General features: G+C 48.1%; 1 protein-coding gene across 15 annotated transcripts in view; it reads left to right on the top strand.

Annotated features, from left to right (window-relative positions):
• Positions 1-22,793, top strand: part of LOC116941349 (LIM domain-binding protein 2-like) — a 146,903-nt gene that overhangs the window by 61,151 nt on the left and 62,959 nt on the right. For all 15 annotated transcript variants that reach the window (XM_076066269.1, XM_076066270.1, XM_032952365.2 and 12 more), the window contains one exon: positions 2,476-2,578. In XM_076066269.1, coding sequence (XP_075922384.1) covers positions 2,476-2,578 — 103 coding nt within the window. The remainder of the gene's footprint in view (positions 1-2,475; positions 2,579-22,793) is intronic.

The raw sequence follows: 22,793 nt of genomic DNA, 5'->3' as shown, positions 1-22,793 counted from the left end.
CGCACACATTCGCACCGGCAGTAGACTGACAAATGGCTGAAAATTTTAAGATAGTTCACCTTGAGATAGAGACGGAGCTCCGCTGGTGGAGTCGCAGTGGTGACAAACGTGAAATCGTAAGTTAAAATCCCTCGCTTGAGATTACTTCACCCATCTTCCCTACAGGGGTGAGTAAAATCAGAGCCACTTGGTAACAAGTCACCAGTGGCTTTCCTATGGATAGCCTGGACCCTGCCAGAGTAACGTGGAAGTTCTATCTCTAGCCTTACAACTGCCAGCGAAGACGAACACTGCTCGATGCCCGTTTAATCATGGCACTTTTAATTTGTTTTTCTTCACAAAGAGAGAGAGAGAGAGAAGAAAAAAAATCTTACAAGGACTTCAATAATTCATTTAACATTTCCATTTCTTGGCAGAAAGTTCAAAAAATTTCAAGAAATTTCAACAAAAATATCCCCGCTGAGCGCCTCGGCGCTCAACTCTGATCTCCTCCCCCTCTTTAGCACCGTTTGCACCGCGGCGCTTTTGGCACCCGCTATCTCGCGTCATTTTCCACGCTGGCTGTGCCCAACACCCTGACACCTTCGCCGCCACTTCACACACGTGAGGGGGGGAGGACGTTATTGAGGTTAGCGGAGTGCCGGAGAGAACATAACAAACATATGTTTACATTTTGGAATGGTGTGGGAGGAAGAAACGGAGGTAATTAACCAAACTAAAAAGTTTGATTAAGTGCTTGCCGTTTCGCCTACTTTTTTTTTTGCGCCACCCCTGTGTTTGTGTCTGTCTGTGTGTGGTTTTGGTTGTTGCGTAAAGGTGGGCGGGGCGTTGTGCTGGCCACAGCACCCCCCCTCGTTTGCCGTTTTGGCCTTCACAGGTGCTCGCTTAACAGCACTTGCCCCAACTGTATGTTAAGGATGTCTGTGATCTTTGCGTTGCATACAGCTCAAGTTTACTTTGCTGCAGTTAAGAGAAATGAACCGCAAATGTAGACACGATAAATTATAGAAGCACACGACAATTAAAAAATACTGTTTGTTTTGGTTAATGTATTTCAAAGATGTGTTTTATATTAAAATGTGTAACCATATTTAGTAATTTTGTGGGGGCTTATGCAAAGCCTTAATGTAAAAAAAAAAACCTCGTAGCCTCGACACAGAGCTCAAATGTGCGTTGCGGTTTTGATGTGAGTACTTTAATAGTTTATTTTTTTATTTTTCAAGAACCCGAGAGGTATCCGTGGGGAACAATTGCGCAGCGGTCACAGGGTATCACGTTTTCGGGTAGGGGACCAGTCGGGGATAGTTGGGGGTCCACCATCCCGCCACCGTGGGGCATCGATCGTTGTGTAGCATATCTATAAGGGACGGGAACGGGGGTTGGATAATGTAATCCAACAGAACTGAAATATAAAGTAATATAAAGGCGATGCCTGGGTCTAACCAACTTGTTTTCACCTGGGAACAGCGATCATTTTGCGTTTTTTGCAGGAATGTGAGAGTCGTGTCTGGTGTCAAATCCAAGATTGCAATACAATGTTTTCTGTTTTGCCATCTCTCGTTCCCATAATTTCTAAAATTGTATGTCTCTTGGTTACCGGTTTGTTCGCTCCATTGGCCTAAATTGATCATTGTCATATCATTTGCATATGCTGAAAAACGTTTCTTTTATTTCCACACGCGATTTCATTCATATATCATTAAGCCTGAATCTTTAAACCCCTGCGTGTTTTATTAAGACAATTCATGTATGTATGAATGCGTGTAAACCACGCCGTGCATTACATCCATCCATTCACAGAAATGTCATGCTTCTATTTGTGATTGACGCTTACATTTCAATGCCGTGACATTGGTGCTGTGTATATTGTGCAACGCTTAACATTTTATTTGGTGCTCTGAAAAACGCGTGAGGTTTTTCCTATATATATTTACTTTAAAACATCCAAACAAGAGTCATGTTGAGTCACTTGGAACGACATCGGCCGGGAGGCAGGTCTGTCGCCGGAGAATGCCATAATCTCGTTTGCGCGCAGGATTTCTGGAGCTTGTGAGCGGGCCTTCTGTCTAAAGCCCTGGGTTTTTTTTTGTATTGTGAGCATAAGAAAGATGTAGGTGTTTATTGTACCACTCAAACTAAAAGGTGCACTTGATAAAGTTATAGCCTGGCTCTTGTGTTCTCTGTAGATTCTGTTAGTTTGTTTGTAAGGTACATCCCTCCATCTGTCCACTTGTCTGTCAGCCTGTGGTGCTGCCATGCCTTCCAATTGCTTATTTAGACCAAAAAAACGCCACGCATTCGCCTAACCTCTGCACCCTCATATGAAAATTTTAAAAACCCCTCTTAATTGGCGACGTTTCAGGAAAAAACCCGTCTTCATAGCTCGTGAAAATGATTTGCTCGCCAGCTTCATTCGTCTTCTGTCGTATGTCTTCTTACGAGGTTTTTTTTGCCTTTCTGTTTTCTCGTTTGCAGGAGAGCGACAATCTTTGGTGGGATGCCTTTGCCACAGAATTTTTTGAAGACGACGCCACGATGACCCTCTGCTTTTGTTTAGAAGACGGACCAAAGAGATACAGTGAGTTTGCTCCAATGTCTCACGTCCGCGACTTCCCCCCCCCCCCCTCCTACTTTAAAACCTCATGCACATAAATCGACAATGCAACAACAACCGGCAAGTTAATTGATTCGTTGGCCTCTCACCGTCGCTCAGAAATGAGCGCGGCGCCAGAACGTGTACGATGTTCTTCCGAGGTTGTGGTGGCGGTGGGGAGGGGCTGGCCGAGGTGAGGGGGGGCCGGCCGGCGGGTCGCCCGGCCGGGAGGCAGCCAGCCAGGGGGCATCCTGGGGCACTGCCATACTTCGGAAGTTGGAGGGGGCCTATTTGCCAAGGGTTCTTGCGGTGGTTATTGGTTACACCGCAGATGCACAGTGACCCAGCATTTGCTAATGCGCTGTCATTAATTACTGTCACCGCGCCACATATGCAGTGCTGACAAACCCCATTTAACATATGTTTAAGCAAGTTGAACTACTGTACTGTAATTTTATTGATTTCAAGTAAACGCAGGCCACCGAATCTGTACCGAGCGTACTGTTTGTGTGCCCCTGTGTATTTAAAGGTCAGAATTTTGTCGCTGTGTTGAAGGGAGAAAAATGCGCACTCAGAAATGTAATGAATTTGGTCTAAAGTGTTGTGGGTGCCCCTTAGCCAGGTTAAAATATGTTGCGTTTGTCTTTGACTCATATCTCATACATTGGGGGAGGGGGTGTCTCTTTGGCGCCATGGTGGTGAGATGTTAACTCCCTTGCCTGGTATACAGGAGGTTGTAGGTTCAATCCCGACCCTGTCGCCTGCTGTATATTTGCAATTTGCATGTTCTCTCCATGGTCACCTGGATTTTTCTCCGGGTCCTCCGTTTTTTTTTCCCTCCACATTTAGAATCGACGTCAAGCGTTGTAGAGTATTTGGCTGCTATACATTTCCACGTGAGAAGCCACCTCGTTGAGCTGTCATTTGTGGTCAGGTCGCTTATGAAACGAGCTATATAGCTCAGTGGGCCTTACCTGTTAAAATAGCAAAAGGTTGTTTAGTTTCTTAATAGTTTATATATGTACGTTGAACTTCTTTCGCACCATATGTAGCCAACCGTGCTAATCGGAGGTATCTTGGCCATGTCTGGACATTTTGAAGTTGTCAGGGCATTCCCGACATTCACAGTGCCCCCGGCGTGAAGCAGCGGTTACTGATTTGCCACGGGGAAGTTATCTTTGGCCTCGGGAATGGACTGCGCACCCAATCGCGCACACAAAGCCAACGATCCTTCGTGTGCTGTGAGCGAGAGCACCTATGGAAGGCCGGCACGGCATACGAGGGGGTGGGTGGCCAGCACCACGCCCGGCTGCACACACCCACATAGAGGCACACGTGCGCGTGCCGTGGCTCGCGTGCTGGTAAGCACTCGTGCTCCCACTTCAGCAGGATTAGCCCCGGTGCAGCAGCGGGGAACAACGGCTCCCCGTCTCGCAAGCCATTGTGCCCCCCCCCTCCCCCTGGCACGACGCCGGCCTCGCCGCTCCCGCCGGCCACTCAACCCGGCTTATAATTGGGCCGCGTCCCCATCCTTCCCAAGTTCCTTTATGTCCCCGTCAGGAGCATTAATGCCCCCGCGTGCATTCCGACCGGTTTGCCCACATGTACCTCCCCCCCCCCCCCCCGTACCGGCCCCCCATCCCAAGAAAAAAATCCCCACTCTGTGTGACGTTTGTTTTGGCAAGCATAACGGCGGCACGCTTTGTCAGCCGGCACTGCAACACCGAGTGTGACAGCCCCAGCGCTCTTTATTGCCCCCATCACACTCGCCCCCCGCAGGAGAACGCGGTTTGGTTACGCGCCGCGGACATCTTCAGACAGCTGTGCACCTTTGGTTGCCCGTTTTAAAACCTGTGTGACGTTGTCGCTCAAAAGAAAAAAAAAAGGGAAACGTGCGTTCGGGCGCACCTTTTTAAGTGGCGACACTTCCAGAACCCGCGAAGATAACTCGCGCCGTTTTTAATGGATCTCGCGTGCGATGGAAACATAAAATAGAAAATGGAAATTTGTAACGGTATTTGTTTCGTTTGGCGTGTTGTAATGATGAAGATAAAAGGTGAAATGTTTTCAGAAGTACATTTTAAAAGATGCGGCGGTATGTGTGTAGGCACGTTGGCAACATACCACACTCTTTCAGGGCCCCATTTGTGGCTGGCATAAAAAAAAAATTCAAGGAAGTGAACAGCGCTTCGCGTATAGCGTGACATCCCTGGCGAGTGGTGGGCATTAGCGATCCTGCCTTAAGTTTGGAGTTCCCGTGGGGGGTTTATGCTGCATTCTAGGTTTCTGCTCGTGTTATTGCTTATTACTGTTATTCTTTAAATTTTCCCCGTGTCATCCAAGGGAGAAGTGGAACTCCACGTGCATGGATTTAGCGGAGGGTTTCCGTGACGTAATCACAACGAAACATCAGGATGCGGGGGGCTTTGGGTGGTGGGGGTACTGGGTTGGCAAGAGGTTTTCGTCTGTGACATGCGATGGGCTCGGTGGAACACAAGCGTTTTTTTTAGTTGGCACCGCGAGTTAGGGTTGCACAATTTCTGCAATCCGCCGTGGACCGATCGGATGGGGAATGCGCATCTCCACTTGGAATCCGATAAATAAATTTAAGCTTAAGGATGAATGGCCATTGAACGTCATGGCCACGGATGATAGATACGTTTTTTTTTAAAATCGTACAAATTAGTTCCACTTTTGTGACGTATGCACGTGGCAAAGGTTGTTTTTTTGATTGAACAGGAAAAGTGTAGCTCAATTCGTATGCGATAAACAAGTAAACAAACGATGCCCATTTACCGTCGTGGTCACAGATGATCAACATTAAAAGTAAAATCTTACATTCATGGCATTGTCGCGACGCTTGCGTGCGGCGGAGGTTGGAGCCCGTTAAAAGCTTTTCTGCCAAAGCAATGGCAATGCAAGTGCCCTCCTCGTGATTCCAGCCCCAGAGGTGCTTCGTGAGCTGATGCCGGGGGCCCCGGAGGATGGCCTTGGCTCCCCAGTGAAGCACGTTTTCGATGAGACACTTGTACCTTGGCCGCGAAATCATCTGGCGGCGGGGAGTGCGAGAGGCGTTCCTTGCTCACAAGCCGCGGCGGCGGAGGGTATCAGACTCGTAGCGGCGTGGGCAGGCATTCGTTTGCGCTGGCAAGCAACGTCCGCCTTCGAAAAAAAATAAACGATGAGTGCGGTGGCCTTTGCTTTAAACGTGTGCATATATTTATTATTTTTGGAAGAAGAAATTGTGTGACATTCAAGAACGGTGACAACACGCAACATTTTCCATGTAAACATTATGCGCAGCGGTATATTTTTTGGTGGGGTGGGGGGGTGTTCAGCCGGGGTGCGTGCTGCTACAAATTTACGGATAAACCTCTCCACGTGATTGCATGAATTGGAGTTTTGAGTAGCGGGGTTTTCTGCGTGGGCGTCAGGTTTGAGGGAGCTGGTGGGGGATGGGGGTGAGGCCTGTGGGGAGTGGAGCTGCGGGCGGTGGGGATGTGGTGATGGGGGGCAGTGAGCTCTTGGAGGAGGGGAGAGCGGGAGGAGGGAGGGAGTTGGGGCATGCCAGGAGTTATGGCAGCATGGACCATGGTGCCTGATCTTGTGTGTTTGCCCGTGTGCGCGCTCCTGTGCACGTGTCTGTGCCACCTCCTGCACACAGCCAATGCTTGCGTCTGCACGCCGGCCGATAACTGCACACATCTCTTTGCGAGCTCACCCGTGTGTGTGTGTGAGTTCGTGTTCATGTGTGCGTGCGTAATCACGTTTGCGTGTACACCCAAGTGTGCCTACTCGCATGTGTGGTCGATTTGCGAGGCACGTTCTGCTCGGGCGCGCGTGCTGTACCTAAGATCATGCACGTGTACGTTCCGCGAGCGCGTGCGCGTGTGTGCGCGCGCGCTTGTCCCCCACGTGTGATGCGACGGGGAAGAAATGGCGGCCTGCGGCCAGCGCGGGCTGCCTCCTCTTGAGTCCGCACCGGGCCCCATCCGAGCCGGCCCCCACGGTCAGTCGGTCCCCTTTGTGAAGCATCACGCCGCTTGAGCCCTCGCTCTCACCGCCACTACCGCCACCACGCACACGCTGCCAGCCCCCGGTCCGCCGAGGGCCGAGGCTGCCTGGAACATGCCGTGCACCAAAACGCTTGCCAGCGTTCATTCATTCCTGCCATGATTATACGCTCTATCAAATTTGCTGAATTGTATTTTAAGTAATCTGCTGTGTATACGATGCGCTGTAATTGGTTTCCTGTTCTGAAACGGTGATGCACGGCTCTTCGTTTCTATTGGTATTTATTATAATTTGTTATGAATTGTCGCGAGTGTGGAAATGCACAAATAGCAAATGCGTACACAAATCTTTTAAGTATATCAACCCTTTAACATTTCGTATGACTAATCCTCGTCTCTGCCAAACTAAATAAAAAAAAGGTCACTTGCGCTAAACACGTTATGTCAAACTTTAAACAAAGACATTGTTATGCTAATACCTAAACTGGGGCTTGTCGGTATCCTAATAAACCTTACCCCCGCGTTATGACAACATGGTGCACGCAACGTGTGAATAGTGTGCGTTTTTCATTATCTTTCTCACTGCTCGCTTTTCCCTCCACGCGTGCGCGCACACACACGTGCACTGCCTCTCCCATTTGGGCCCTGTCCCCCTTACTGTAACCAAAGCCACCACACTTGGGATTTGCTTTGATGCTCGGCTTACAAGGAGGGTTTAACCCGTTCAACCTTCAACTCCCGAAGTAGCGAGGATTAAGCGACATCGTAGCGAGGTAAAGTTTTTTCACTTGTTCTCTTCTGCCGCGGCGTGGCAACCCCACCACCGTCAGGCCACGTCCGACCGTGCACCTCGAAGCGCCCCCCCCACGCCCCCCCCCCCCGGGAATTCCGTCTCAACGGCGGGGGATCCCCGGCACGAGCGGTTTTCTTTTCGTGGACCGAGTCCGTTTTTGTGCCGCTTTTTAATATTTTTAATTGGCCGAAAGGTTTTCGAATCGGGGAGCGGCGGTTTCAGGTGGGGGGGGGGGGGTAAATTAAGGGCGCCGTCCACGGAAGGGTTAATTGGGAGGCAAGCAGCAGGATCTGGGAGTGATGTCACACCGTTGCCTTGGCAACTGCAGCCGGCAGCGTGGCCCCGGCTCGGCGGAGGAGCGCGCTTAGTCGATCTTTCGCCCTGCGCCAATTTGACTTGCAAATGATCCCCGTCTGGCTGCCTATCTGCCCGCCCGCCACCCGCGCGCCCGCCCGCTCGCCCGCCTGCCCGTCGCGTGCATGCATTTTGGCGGCCCCCGTGTGCCTTGCGTGCTCGCGCTCGCCGATTTTAATTTCATTATTTTATATGTAATTTTTTTATTTTTTACCTGCAATACATTTATTTACTTTTTTGTTTACGCGTTTCAACTCGCCCCGTCCGCGATGGAGAACGAATCCGCGCGGGGTGGTACGGTGGTGCCCTGGGGCTGTAAGGCTGTGTCACGAGTACGAACCCCACCGCTGTGGCCGATAGAACCGTTTGTCCTTTGTGGCGCATACCTGGCTTATTATTTCGATGCCTAATCATCGGCAGACATCGACTCTGCAAACCGTCCGTGGGAAAATAATTTTGTAGTTTTATTTTTCTTTCTTTACAAGAGAAACCCGTAAGCACAGGAAATGCTTGCGAGGAGTGGGGTGGGGGGTGGGGTGCGAAATGGCAAGGCGAGTGGCCCGCGGGGCGATTGGACCGATTGGGCCAACCGGGCCCAGGGAGATGTTGAGGCTTTGGCTAGAGGCGGCAGAGAGAGAGAGAGAGGAGAGTTCCTCCTAACGGCTGTGTGGGGGCCTGCGTTGTGATCCGTCGCTCAGCATTTGGCAGGCTCACCCTTGACTCCACTGTCAAATGATTTGCAGCGCGATGACAAAGATGGGCTGACAGCCGCCGCTGCACCAGGCTTCTGATTTGAGTCTCTATGACGGGCAGAGGTGCAGGTGCATGCCGGTTGTTTATTTATTTATTCGTTTCCTTCGCAGTGCCTGCCTCTTGTTCTCCCTCATGCTCCTTGTCTGTGTGCGTTTGTGTCTTGTCTGTACAGTAACATGGTTATCTGTCTTGTCTCATTTCGTTTTGGATTTTTTGTTTAGTTTACTAACCGATTCAACTTATCTCTCAATATATGTTGTTTACAAAATGAAAATAATGCCAAGAATTCCATTGCCACACAATTTGTGTTAAGCCCATGTTGATGGCAATGAATCTGCTTCTACATCATGTACATGCGTGTACATGTACATATCCACTGCTGGATGAGGACCTCCCCACACAGTACGAAGTTCGTCATCGTACCGACCGAAAAAATACCAGAACATTTTTGCATTTGGAAATATTTGTTTTGTGACTCTTGTAAAGTCGAAAACAAGTTCACCTTGCATACTTTTTATTTGATCATGAGATATTACGATGGATTGGGGGGGGGGGTGCTACATCCAACAGTAGATTGACCATGGGTGATGATGATGACATTTGAATCTCACGCTTTGTTTGAATTTAGCTACACGGATTTATGATTTTTTTTTACGTTCAAAATGCTCGCAATTAAACTCCGTGGTGTTTATTTCTTTCCTGTTGTAGTTTTCGTTTTTTTACTTCTGTCTGCATGTTTGGCACCGGCACGGGGCCTTGTTGGACCAACCAAATAAACAAACTGATATATTTTTTTTGCACCAGGGGGAATTTGTAAAATAATGACTGCCAACGTTGGCGAGGGCACGCGGGATTCTGCGCCTGGTGGAAATCTCATCGGAGAACGGCGATGCGAGCAGGAAACAAACGTTTGCAAATTGGGCAGTCTGACTGTCATTAGGGATGGGGAATTGGCGTTTCAGTGCGGCCGACGCGGCTCTACGCACCGCGCACGGTTGTGTGCACGGTTATGCACGGCAAAATTCCTTACAAATTGTTAATCAGTAGGCCACTTCCACAGTGCAATGCCGCGATGGCATTGTGTTACAGCGCCAGATGCCAGATAATGGGGTCACTTTTCCAAACATAATAGTTTATTTTTTTTAAATTCATGATTTAAAAGAAAAGTTTGCAGTTTTTGTTTCGTAGTCGTGAAATTTTCTGTAACAAGTTTTTTTCTTAAAGTTAAACCGCAGCTGTTGCGGATGATTGACTGTAACCCAAACTGGTTTAACAAACTCGCGCTAACCGATACTTTTTAGAACATTGTGTACGCAGATCTGCATTTTTTTTTGGGTTCTGCCATTTCGTAGTTATATGCCAAAATTCTTGTCATTCACCCTCCACCATGACAAAAATGGTCACGTTAATAAAGATATTATTTACACGTGCCAATTTATTGATCATATTCTAACCAATAAAGCTCCTTACTGGTGGCTTAAGACTTTTCATGACTAAAATCAATGCCGACGTAACAAGATGTTTTAATCCAACTACTTTGAGCCTCATCAGGAAGTGATCTCGGATATAGTTCTGCATCAGCTGAAGGCTTTCACCCTGGGTGTCGAGGTACCATACCGTGGCTTGCCGGGAGATGTTGGTCATCTTTATGGGATGATTGTTGCCCCCTTTACCTGTGTGTAGGTTTTCTCCGAGTGCTCCGGTTTCCTCCCACGTGTAAATAGTCATTAATTGTAAGATACCGCCTTCATATATATAGAGGACCACAGAGCTTGGGCAAAAGGCTCACGTCCAAAAGGCTCACGTCTAACGAACGCCCGGCAATTTTCAGCGGGGCACAAAATAACAAAAAGGACTGCCACCAAGTCCCGTTATGTGGACGCTAAAAAAGTGACACCTTTCCCCAAAAATAGGCCGTTGTGTGTGCTGGTCTTTACATTTCTCGCCGAAAAGAACGTTGAACATTGCTCGTAATTAAACCACGAAAAACAAACACGGCCGTGGTTAACGTTAATCGGTCATTGTTGAAAATACCCTGTGTGCATATAGCGCAGTCCAATCAAAAAAGGCTTTCCTCTTCGACAGACTGCTGTAAGGACAATAATTGGCATGATGAATATAAGACGATCTGATAGGCCGTATACACACACGCGCGCGCACACACACACACAAGGAGTCTATTACTGCGTACAGAAAGATTGCCGTTCTCGGTGCTTTGTCGCACTTGCGGACAGTATCACAAACATCCTGTCGCCGCGCATTGGAGTGATGTGGCTCACTGGAGCCTTGGCAGCGCTCTCGGAGAGCCGCTGTCGTGCGTCAAGAATAGAGGGAGGGGCCCTTCGGCAAGGCAGGGGCGCCATCGGTGAGCGCTCGGGCTGCGCCGTGTTGCTGGGTAGTTGTTACGGCGTTGTGATTATTATTCTTTTGGCTGTTCTCTAAATCTCCAAGCCGAAGACGCGTCGGGGGGGGGGGGAGAGTTGTTCCCGGGTGTCGTCATCTGCGGTGATGAATCCGTCCTTGGTCATTGGCGTGGGGCGCTGTGGGGAGGAGTAGTGGCGTAGCTCTTGAGTGTGCAGGCGGTGCAGCTGCACCGGGGCACACGCGGGCCGGAGGAGCCAGGGTCCGGGTTACGAAAAGGGGGAGTGGGGAAATTGGGCACCACGGCCCCATGCCAATTATGCTTCGCCACTGGGTCCGGGTTCAGGTTAGGCAGGTAGCACCAGCCAGGCGTATGTGTGTGTGTTTCCTGTGTTTCCACCGTGCACCTGGCCTGGCATGAGCGCCCGCGGTGACGTCACCGCCACTTAGTGGCGAATGGCGGCTGTTGTTGCTGCTACCTGTGTGCCACGCATAGCTCCAACTCTATCTGCTGTTATGGCGAGCAGTTGTAAGCCTGTCGAGGCCCCACCCCCCCAGTGGTTGTCCCATGGAGAGATTGGCTCCTCCGTAGGAATCCCGAATGTCCACTCCTGCCCCAGGGTCCTTCACAGAGACCAGCACCGCCACACGCTCCTTGAGAATGGAGGCGCTACGTTGACCTTGCGCACGTCGCTAATGCCTGTTGGCACGCAAAGCAGAGCTGCAGCCAGGGTGTGTGAAGGCGCACCGCGTTCGGTGTCATTGACGGTACGAAGGCGGGGGGGGGCATCTCCTGCCCCTCTAAGCCTGCGATGATAACACCGGCATAGCAGGCTTCCTCCTGCAGTCCATTGACCCTGAATCCTTTTCCGTGGAACGAACCGTCCTGGCGTCATAGCAGCTCCTTTCAGCCCTTCGTTCGTTGGTGATGCGTGCACGGAGAGGGCATCTGTCGGCCAAGCGGGGGGGGGGGGGGGCTCTGCGGTAATGGTCAACTCTCCAGCACCCCCCCATCACCCCACCCCATAGCTCCTGAAGGCGCTTGTGGGATCCGCCGAGTTGCCATGTGAAAGACATTGGGCAGCTCGTGCGGTGCTGCTGCTGCTCGCTAGTAAGTTGCGCCATTCTAATTTAGTGGTTAAGAAAGCAGAGGTGCGAGCATGTGGAAGGGAGGCCCCCGTGTTGGTCTCCGCTTGCACGTCAAACGCGGCCATGGGTACAGATGTGCTCTCCCGTTTCCTCTGCAGGAAACCAAATGTCACAATAATTGAAATTCTCCATGATTGTTGGAGCAGCGCATTAGTGGCGCCTGCAAGAGGCTAATGTGATGAAGGCTACAACAACCGCTCGGGTCTAGAGAGTGACCTTTGAAAAAACACGTCTGATGCAGTTGAAGGAATAATGGTGGGTGAAAAAAAATCCAACATAATGATAAAGAAAATCAATGCAAGGTGTAGAGAATGCAAGAAATGTTTGCCAATAGGTTTACATATTTGGACCGGTTTTTACTGTGGTTGATCTCGGAATTTACATCATTTCAAGTGAAAGCGATTGCACTGTGTGTGCCTTATGTGTATAAAAGCCGAAGTCTGCTCTACCTTTTTTTCGTACGCGGCTTGACTACGTGAAGGAACCATAAATTAAACGGGCCGTGTTAAGCCCTTCCCAGTGGAGGTTATTGTGTGGAACGATACAGTCTTTGAGTGACACGTGGGCCATGCAGTGGGGTAATGACAGATGCACATGTTGCTCATTGCACTGGGGTGCCTTAAAGCATTGCGATTCATGCTTTTAAATCGACAGAAAATGCTTATTTGGGAAGGGGACTTGGGCAGGAGGCAAGATATATTTTTTCAACCAATGAGCGAAAAAGATTTAGTTTGCCAACATGAAACTTTTTTGTTGTTGTCGTAACCATAGTCGCCCACTGTGGACTTTTGATGTGATCTGGTGTATTAAATTAAAAAGGGAATTTTTTTGGTTTTCCCGAGTATTTGTAAGTGTGCCTCGCGTTTGCAGGAGAGTCCCTGATTTAAGTCTGTGTGTATGCACATACGCACTCATGCACGCACCCGTTTTAATTACAGCTGGTTTCTCAAGGCGATTCATAAAACACTTATGGCACGTTCGCGTGGCATCTTTAAAAAAAAACTGTTTTAAGTAGAGGCTGATGGTGGGGTGCGTAGATTAAAACCAATTTATAATGTGGTCGGTCATGGCGTTGTGAAAGTCATCTTGGCAAATGTGGAGTGACAGTCTCCTCCAATAAGCTGTTAGACGCCAAAATACAACATCTATTTAAGTTGTGACGTGACATTCCGGTTGTGTGTTTTTAAAAATGTATATTCCTGGAATAGTTTATCACTAAATTGATGATCCTGCATTTTTAGTTTTGTTTTATTCTGCATACGATGGGTCATGTGACCCGCACGTGTCCCAGTTTGGAGGTCATTGTGAAAGATCTCTGGTGTGTGTTGTGGGTCGTCATCGGGCCTTGTTGTCTTGGTCCTTGAGCAGAGAACCCCTGTTATGAACAGGTGTGTGAACAGGTGTGAATGTCACCTGAGATGGTGCCGTGTGGAGCTCTGCTCCGTTCCTCGATAACGGATTAACGATTGAACCTAGGGCGGCTAAGCCTTCCAGGTTAAGAGCCATCGATACTAATTCCCCGTTTTCAGAACATTTTACGTTCACCTGGCTCGAATTTGCTTTAAGCTTAAAGTTGCACATCACCTGTACAGATGAGCAAATATGAAGCATATTACATTTTTTCTGACTTGATTTTTATCATTGCAGTTACATAAAAAAACGCTTGATATAGTTTGTTCATAAAAAAAATCAGAGATTGAGAAATTATCATATTTTTCAGAACATTTTACGTTCATCTGGCTCGAATTTGCTTTAAGCTTAAAGTTGCACATCACCTGTACAGATGAGCAAATATGAAGCATGTTACATTTTTCTGACTTGATTTTTATCATTGCAGTTACATTCAAAAAACGATTGATGTAGTTTGTTCATAAAAAAATCAGAGATTGAGAAATGATCATATTAACAATTGGCAAACAAAAAAAGCAATGTTCATGAGATCGCTTTAAATTGATTGTTGTGCCAATTAAATTCACGCAACTTGCAGTCATTAGTGCCACGATGAATGAGCGATGAATTGCAGAAAAAATGTAAAACATTTTTTTTGGACAAGTGGCGGCGATAGATTGGCTTGTTTGAACTCTCCCGTTTATTACCAATAACTTATCGCGCATTTTGGGTGCGAACGTCACAGCCGGCTCGCGCCTTATCAAAGCCACGCTCCGAGGATTGACGTGGTGGGGAGGGGGGCGAATGGCTGTAGTTTTCGGTTCTGCCCGATTTGTACGGAACACGAGAGAGAAGGAGAATTTGGTCATTGTGTACCATCCTTGCTTACCTGGCCGACTGCCCGAGAATTTTTGTTTGTTGCTGAACCGTGGTGTGCCAGCGGTGAAGACCGCTCTTCCTTTTCTTCCCCCGTCGCCAAACCCCCCCCCCCCCCAGACCGTGGCATAAATCTCTGCCCATCGCAGAGCAATCAATACATGCGAGCGTAAGAATAATGGAACTGCTATGTAAGTATATAACGTACGACGTTGTAGTTACGCACAGATGCGTGTCTCTCTTGAAAGGCTAAACCCGTTTGAATGTTTCCGCCCGGGTTTCGCGCGGCGATCGGAAGCAGCCCCCCCCGTTGAAGTCGGGGGGGGGGGTAGAGGGGACCGTAACATCGGAGCACGGGACTACTCATTTACGTGGTACTCCGACCATTCCCGGCCGCTTCCAGAAGTCTGAGCTGCTCTGCCACCGCCGCCCCCCCCCCAGCTTTGAAAGGGAAACCCCTCCCACGCTACACGACGAGTTAAACACTCGGAAGAGCTTATCTGTTTCAGGGCTTCAAAGGGTAGATCAAATAATCAATGTGCTGATTGTTCCTTTTAAAGACTCTGATCACTTTCCTTTGTGTGCAGTTTTGTGCTGCGTGGCGACTGCACTCGCCACGGCTGCTCCTTTGCGTTAACCCGCACGCTGCGAGGCCCCCGGCACGTGCACACACACACACACTCGCTACAACACACTACATCACGCAACAACACACACACACACTCGCTACAACACACTACATCACGCAACAACACACACACACACTGCAGCACACAACAACAACACACACACACACTCGCTACAACACACTACATCACGCAACAACACACACACACACTCGCTACAACACACTACATCACGCAACAACACACACACACACTGCAGCACACAACAACAACAACACACACACACTCGCTACAACACACTACATCACGCAACAACACACACACACACTCGCTACAACACACTACATCACGCAACAACACACACACACACTCGCTACAACACACTACATCACACAGCAACACACACACACTCACACACACTCGCTACAACACACTACATCACGCAACAACACACACACACACTCGCTACAACACACTACATCACGCAACAACACACACACACACTCGCTACAACACACTACATCACACAGCAACACACACACACTCACACACACTCGCTACAACACACTACATCACGCAACAACACACACACACACTCGCTACAACACACTACATCACGCAACAACACACACACACACTCGCTACAACACACTACATCACGCAACAACACACACACACACTCGCTACAACACACTACATCACACAGCAACACACACACACTCACACACACTCGCTACAACACACTACATCACGCAACAACACACACACACACTCGCTACAACACACTACATCACGCAACAACACACACACACACTCGCTACAACACACTACATCACGCAACAACACACACACACACTCGCTACAACACACTACATCACACAGCAACACACACACACTCACACACACTCGCTACAACACACTACATCACGCAACAACACACACACACACTCGCTACAACACACTACATCACACAACAACACACACACTCGCTACAACACACTACATCACACAACAACGCACACACACACACTCGCTACAACACACTACATCACGCAACAACACACACACTCACTCACTACAGCACACTACATCACACAACAACACACACACTCGCTACAACACACTACATCACGCAACAACACACACACACACTGCAGCACACAACAACAACAACACACACACACTCGCTACAACACACTACATCACGCAACAACAACAACACACACTCGCTACAACACACTACATCACGCAACAACACACACACACACTGCAGCACACAACAACAACAACACACACACACACTCGCTACAACACACTACATCACGCAACAACAACAACACACACTCGCTACAACACACTACATCACGCAACAACGCACACACACTGCAGCACACAACAACAACACACACACACACTCGCTACAACACACTACATCACGCAACAACACACACACTCGCTACAACACACTACATCACGCAACAACACACACACTACATCACGCAACAACACACACACACTCGCTACAACACACTACATCACGCAACAACACACACACACACACTCGCTACAACACACTACATCACGCAACAACACAAACACTACATCACGCAACAACACACACACACACACACTCGCTACAACACACTACATCACACAACAACACACACACACACTCGCTACAACACACTACATCACGCAACAACACACACACACACTCGCTACAACACACTACATCACACAGCAACACACACACACTCACACACACTCGCTACAACACACTACATCACGCAACAACACACACACACACTCGCTACAACACACTACATCACGCAACAACACACACACTCGCTACAACACACTACATCACACAACAACGCACACACACACACTCGCTACAACACACTACATCACGCAACAACACACACACTCACTCACTACAGCACACTACATCACACAACAACACACACACTCGCTACAACACACTACATCACGCAACAACACACACACACACTGCAGCACACAACAACAACAACACACACACACTCGCTACAACACACTACATCACGCAACAACAACAACACACACTCGCTACAACACACTACATCACGCAACAACACACACACACACTGCAGCACACAACAACAACAACACACACACACACTCGCTACAACACACTACATCACGCAACAACAACAACACACACTCGCTACAACACACTACATCACGCAACAACGCACACACACTGCAGCACACAACAACAACACACACACACACTCGCTACAACACACTACATCACGCAACAACACACACACTCGCTACAACACACTACATCACGCAACAACACACACACTACATCACGCAACAACACACACACACTCGCTACAACACACTACATCACGCAACAACACACACACACACACTCGCTACAACACACTACATCACGCAACAACACACACACTACATCACGCAACAACACACACACACACACACTCGCTACAACACACTACATCACGCAACAACGCACACACACTGCAGCACACAACAACACGCGCACACATGCAAAGACAGACAGAGATACCCCGTATAGCCTGAACAGGCTGTTGGGGTAAGTGCGAGCACCTATACAGGAGGGGGTGGGTGGCCAGCACCAACGCCCAGCCGCCTTTGTCTCCCTAGTAGCAATAATTACACACCTCGCACCAGCTACTCATTTAGGGCTGAGTCGACCTAGGGGGTAGGCCCAGGATCGGTTCAGATAATCGTAACGTGTTTGCCGTGAGCGGGAACCGAACTCGGGCCGCCGGGTTTGTAGCGGAGCGCGTTAACTGCTTCGTTACCGCTCCCCCCATACCGCTATGGAACACACACGCGGCACTGCTGCACAGCAAGCCTTTGCAATGCACTTCCTGTCCAAGAGATGCATTTGTATTTTGATTCTTCGTTGTGTGATGATGATGATTGTATTACGCTGGTGGGGGGAGCGGTGGCACGGTGGCGAACGGACTGCGCGATGACCTATCTGCGATTTCTCAACCACGACTAATATCAGTGGCGAGTGATTTCTGAACTGGTCGCGAGCCATCAACTCATTTGTGGAAGCTGTTAATTGGTATAGAATAATAATTTTTTGATGGCTGCATTGCAAGATGGAAACACATCGATATTAACAATTATTAATATTAAGACGTGGCAACGACCTTAGGCTTCGATTCAGCAGTGGATAGTCCATGGTTACTGATGATGGTTATCGCAGTCGGCATTGATACAAATGTATCCATACGCTCACAATGCCTTCATTGATTCGCATACTTAAAAATAAACGATTATAATTTATGCAAATGTTATGCAAATCTTTTACCGTTATGCTGATTGTCTGAACAAACCAGCCAGACAGAACAAGCGAGAAAGCCACCACAAAGGAGACAGACGGTTATACGTGAGACAGACAGTACAGATAGGACAAGGGAAAGAACAAAGGATACGGACAAATACAAGCAAGAGCATTGAAGTCGAGAAAATATTCGATTCTTGAATCATTAAAATTCTTCCTGTTCGTGGGCCGTGATGATGGCTGGTTGCTACATGCCTCTGTTGCAGTCAACCCATGGCAACTTTATGATCGACGATGGAATAGTGGGTGTGCATTGTACGTGTGTATGCGCATTTTAGTGGTGAATGCAGAATTAGTTCAGGTCAATATATTTGCGGTGCTGTAAATGAAAGGCATTTTTGGGGTATTTTAAGTCACAGACCTCTTAACCCTGCGTGATCGGGCTCTGGCAACAACAGGAAAATATTCGTGTAATAATATATGCACAACAGCAAACATTAACAAACGAATGTCAAAGTATTAACGTGGCTACGGATATAGTAGCAGTCATTATCGAGTGTAATTTCCACTATATTTACAATCGGGAGTAGGGGTACATTGGTTAGTGCTGGAGCCCCGCTCATCAGTACCCCCCCCTGGTGAAGTATGGTCAAACGGACCCTCATGACTGACACGGGGTGAGGAGGCCTTCGTCCAGGAAGTGAGTCGGCAAAGGGTTTCGAAATAATGATCTCGACAAACCACAATGCAACCCCGCTCGCCTAATTACAGCGGTGCGCTTGTAATATTTTCGTAGGATTTACTCTGGGGCGGGCACATGCTAATGCTCGCACAGCACCGTGCATCATTTTTACGCCGATCATACGCAGGCTTACGCGTTCGTTGCAGTTGAGAAAATAGCATGCGTAAGCACAGTACAGCGACGCTCCACGCGCGCCCGCGCATATGTATACATGTACGCACATAATAGATTTCACGTGCTTTGCGCAGATGTGATGAGGGCTGTTTTTATTGATGCTCGGTGACAGTGGTTCTCACTGGGTATTGGGTTGCGAGATGTTTACCTAGTGTGCGCGTTAACGCATTTTGGAGTGAGATTAGCCGTCCAGTGACAAGCCTGCCCGCCGCCTGAGATTGAGATAATGGGTCCTGCTGTCAGATGCTGTCAGCAAAAGTGTAAATGGACTTCAGATGCTGCGGTGGGGGCGACTACGCGAACTCCGCTGTGTCCCCCCCCCCTCCTGATACCCCGCAGTCTGTGACCTGTAGCTTTGCCAAACACTCCTATCTATATCATTGGCATTTTGGCTTATCACCAGCGTGGATTTCCTCGGCTTGCTTTGGCAAGTAAGACATATATGCGCACAGCTAAAGGATGGGGCTATCCGCCGTGGCGAATAGGGAAAAGATCGGGCTGCGGCTGCCCCAGATCTCGTGTGAATGTTTGCTTTGGTTCATCTAAGGCTCCGAGATCCTGTGTGAATCTGTGTGGAAAATGTGCCGCGGGCGTAGGCCGTGCTCGCCGCTATATTAAAGCAAGCGATGCCGAGTTGAGACATAAATAATTTCGGAGATGAGGCTGTTGGTAATTTTGTTTTTTTTCTCGTGCCCCCCCACCCCCCCTCTCTCTCTCTCTCTGGGCGAGCGCACGTGCGCAGATAGTCGCGCGAGCATGGACTGCCGTCTTAATTTCAGGCGAATGGTTTGCATGTGCAACTGTTTGCCGTGCGCGCTTTGGGGAGGAAAAAATAGATATGAAAATGCATCCTCCCTGACACAGGGCAAGCCCGACCCTGCTTTGGGGGTTATTGAATTGGTTTGGCCACTGCCCTCCGCGTTTGTGTGCATTTCACTCGCACGGCATATGGTCTCGCTCTGCGAAACAAAATTAAGTAAACAAAGTCAAGCACTTTTAGTCCTTTGCCTCTGATGATGTTTGTTTACCTGGCCCTGCAAGCCCTCCGATATATCCCTTCCTGTCGTCGCTCTCTCAACCCCGTCTCTCCTCGCCCTATCTTCCTCGCTCTGACGCTTTCTCTCTCCCACGCTTACTCTCTCTCTCACTCGTCGTCTCTTTCGCGTTCTCCCCCCCCCCGCCCGCTCACCACCTCTCTCACGCTCTGTCCGTGTGACTCTTTCGCACCTGTCATTTGTTGCCGTGGCAGGATGTTTGAGTCCCGGACTCGCAGATAAAATAGAAGCTTTGGACAAGAGAGAATAGAATGTACGGAAAGGGTGGGAGGGGTGGGAAGGCGATGTCCCATTGTGCGCGATCGTGGGGCTTGGCCAAAGTTGGGAAGTCCGTGAGGCAGGAAGGTGGCCGGAATGGCATGTTTTTTTCCTTTTTCCACGAGGTTATTTTAAGGAATATTTCCGAAATGCTTGACGCAATAGCTCAGGGGAAGTGAAAGCACAAGCAATCTGTGACAGGAATCTTTTTTTTTCCTCTGCTGCTGCTGCTTCTGCTGTTGCCGCCTCCTTATCTGCCTACTGTTGTTTTTGGATTTTATTTAATATTTCATGTTTTTGTAGTCGGTGTAGTTTAATCGAATAGGTCAACACTCGAGTTTCTAGCAGTGTTGCCGTGGTCCATCAATCTGGAGGACTGTGTAAATGACAGCTGTAATATGACATTTGAAAACGATACATACTCACCGAGGGTTTCGTCAATTTTTATTGCCTAACAAATAGGCAGATTGTCTTTTTTACCATTAAAAAAGTTGCGGTACATCTAAATAAAGATGGGCACAGGCACATGAACGTCACTCGCTTTATGCCTGCTAGTTAGCGTAGCCACAGATTCCTGACGGTGTTCATGGTGACACCTGAGGGAGGCCCGAGCGGTGACGTTACCGTGACGTCACTGTGACGTCAAGCATTGACCTCGTGGCATCCGTGGGGAATTTACCTGCATAAGTCTGCCTTTTCACGAACACAAGAACTCCCGATACCGTGGTGTTCCTTGCGGTTAGTTTTCCTGCACCTTTCACGACGCGGAATTTTTGTTGGCTGCGCCAGGAGCCATCGCAAGGCTGAAGTGTCCGCTCTGCCCCACGTCACTTAAACATTGTCGTATCTCTTTTGATTACATCTTTCGCCTCTTACATCTCTCCTCTGAATAATCCCCCCCCACCTCCCCGTCTCTCTCTCTATCCCCATGTAACTCTTATGAATACATCTCCTATCTCTTTTAAAATCGTTTCCGAATACATTTACTGAGTTCGCTCTCTGCTCTCGTAAAATATGGCCGTGGATTCCATTTTCATTGCCCCTGATATTATCGCAAGCTCAGAAATTCAGGAGCCTTGCACAGGTGGTAATCCAAACAGAACTGCTTTCATTCATTCTGTCCGAATCGACTAAAGACACTTATTAACAAGAGCCCTTGTGTATATTTCTCACTCTCAAGTCTTATCTCTGTAGCCTCTGTGATTTGGACCCCAGGCAGTGATTTCCATTATATGAAACTCCCATTTGGCGGTTGGAAGACCGTTGTAGTTGTTTTTGTTACGTGTGAAACGTAAATGACCGTTGTCCGTTTTTAACATTGCATCTCGCCCAAAAGTGTTATTTTTGTTGTTGTTGCACACACTTGCTGCGAAGTAGTTGCACAACAGAAGTTGGGGTGTAATCTTTAAAGGGTTACTACCGTGTCCTGTGGTGGGTATTGCAATTGTACCAGTTTGCTCTGAAGTGCCTTCACCTGTTCAACTTAGGCAGTGCCAGTGATGATGGACAGTTGCTTAGAATTGCTTGGAGTATTTTACTTTATCACTTGGAGTATTTTTAAGGCCGATGTAAGTAAATAAACAACGTAAACTTTTGCGTTTCCGAATAATTTCTGTTATTTGGCAAGAAAGTTAATTTTGTTTATCGCAAATTACCTCCAATTATCAATTATTAAATATAATTGTCTTTTTATGAGTGCTTTACAAAATATAATTTCCGCACAAATCTTGAAATTATTAGAAATAATGAGGACAATTAGCTTGTATGGAAAACAGGCAAAGCTTAAATAAAATGAATCTTTATTCCCATCAAACGGCTAAGTTTTCCTATCAAATTGAGAACCTTAATTTCTAAGAAATCCTTTAATAAGAACCCACTTCCATTACCCACATACTGTGTCTTCTCATTAACGGACTATAAGTGTCGCTTGTGCCAGTCTGATGAGTATTTTATTTTGAGTTACTCGCATGTTAATATACAGATTTAGTGTTGTGCAAAATGATATTGTACTAAAAACACCCAATTTAAAGGAAAGCACAATCTGCGCATCGTTATTTTTTTATTTAAATTAACACACACACACGCAAAAAACCCCACAAGGAAAACGACCCATCATGCTAGCATGCATATTATCTCATTATAAAATAGTTTTACAAATAATTTCGTGTAGAACCACGGTCGCTGCGATTTGATGGCGGTGTACTGCAAAAGCACAGTTTTTGAGAAATAATGCTCTCAAAAATCCTGGAGAAGGGCGGTCGTGTGGGTGGGTGAGTGGGTCGGTTTTCAGTGTCATTTTCCGACGTGCATCTTCAAATAAAGCGCA

Source organism: Petromyzon marinus, chromosome 11 (genome assembly GCF_048934315.1).
Source record: "Petromyzon marinus isolate PM22_M1 ecotype Great Lakes invasive population chromosome 11, UKy_Petmar_22M1.pri1.0, whole genome shotgun sequence".
Taxonomy (NCBI): Eukaryota; Metazoa; Chordata; class Hyperoartia; order Petromyzontiformes; family Petromyzontidae; genus Petromyzon; species Petromyzon marinus.
This window is presented reverse-complemented; position numbering and strand designations above follow the sequence as displayed.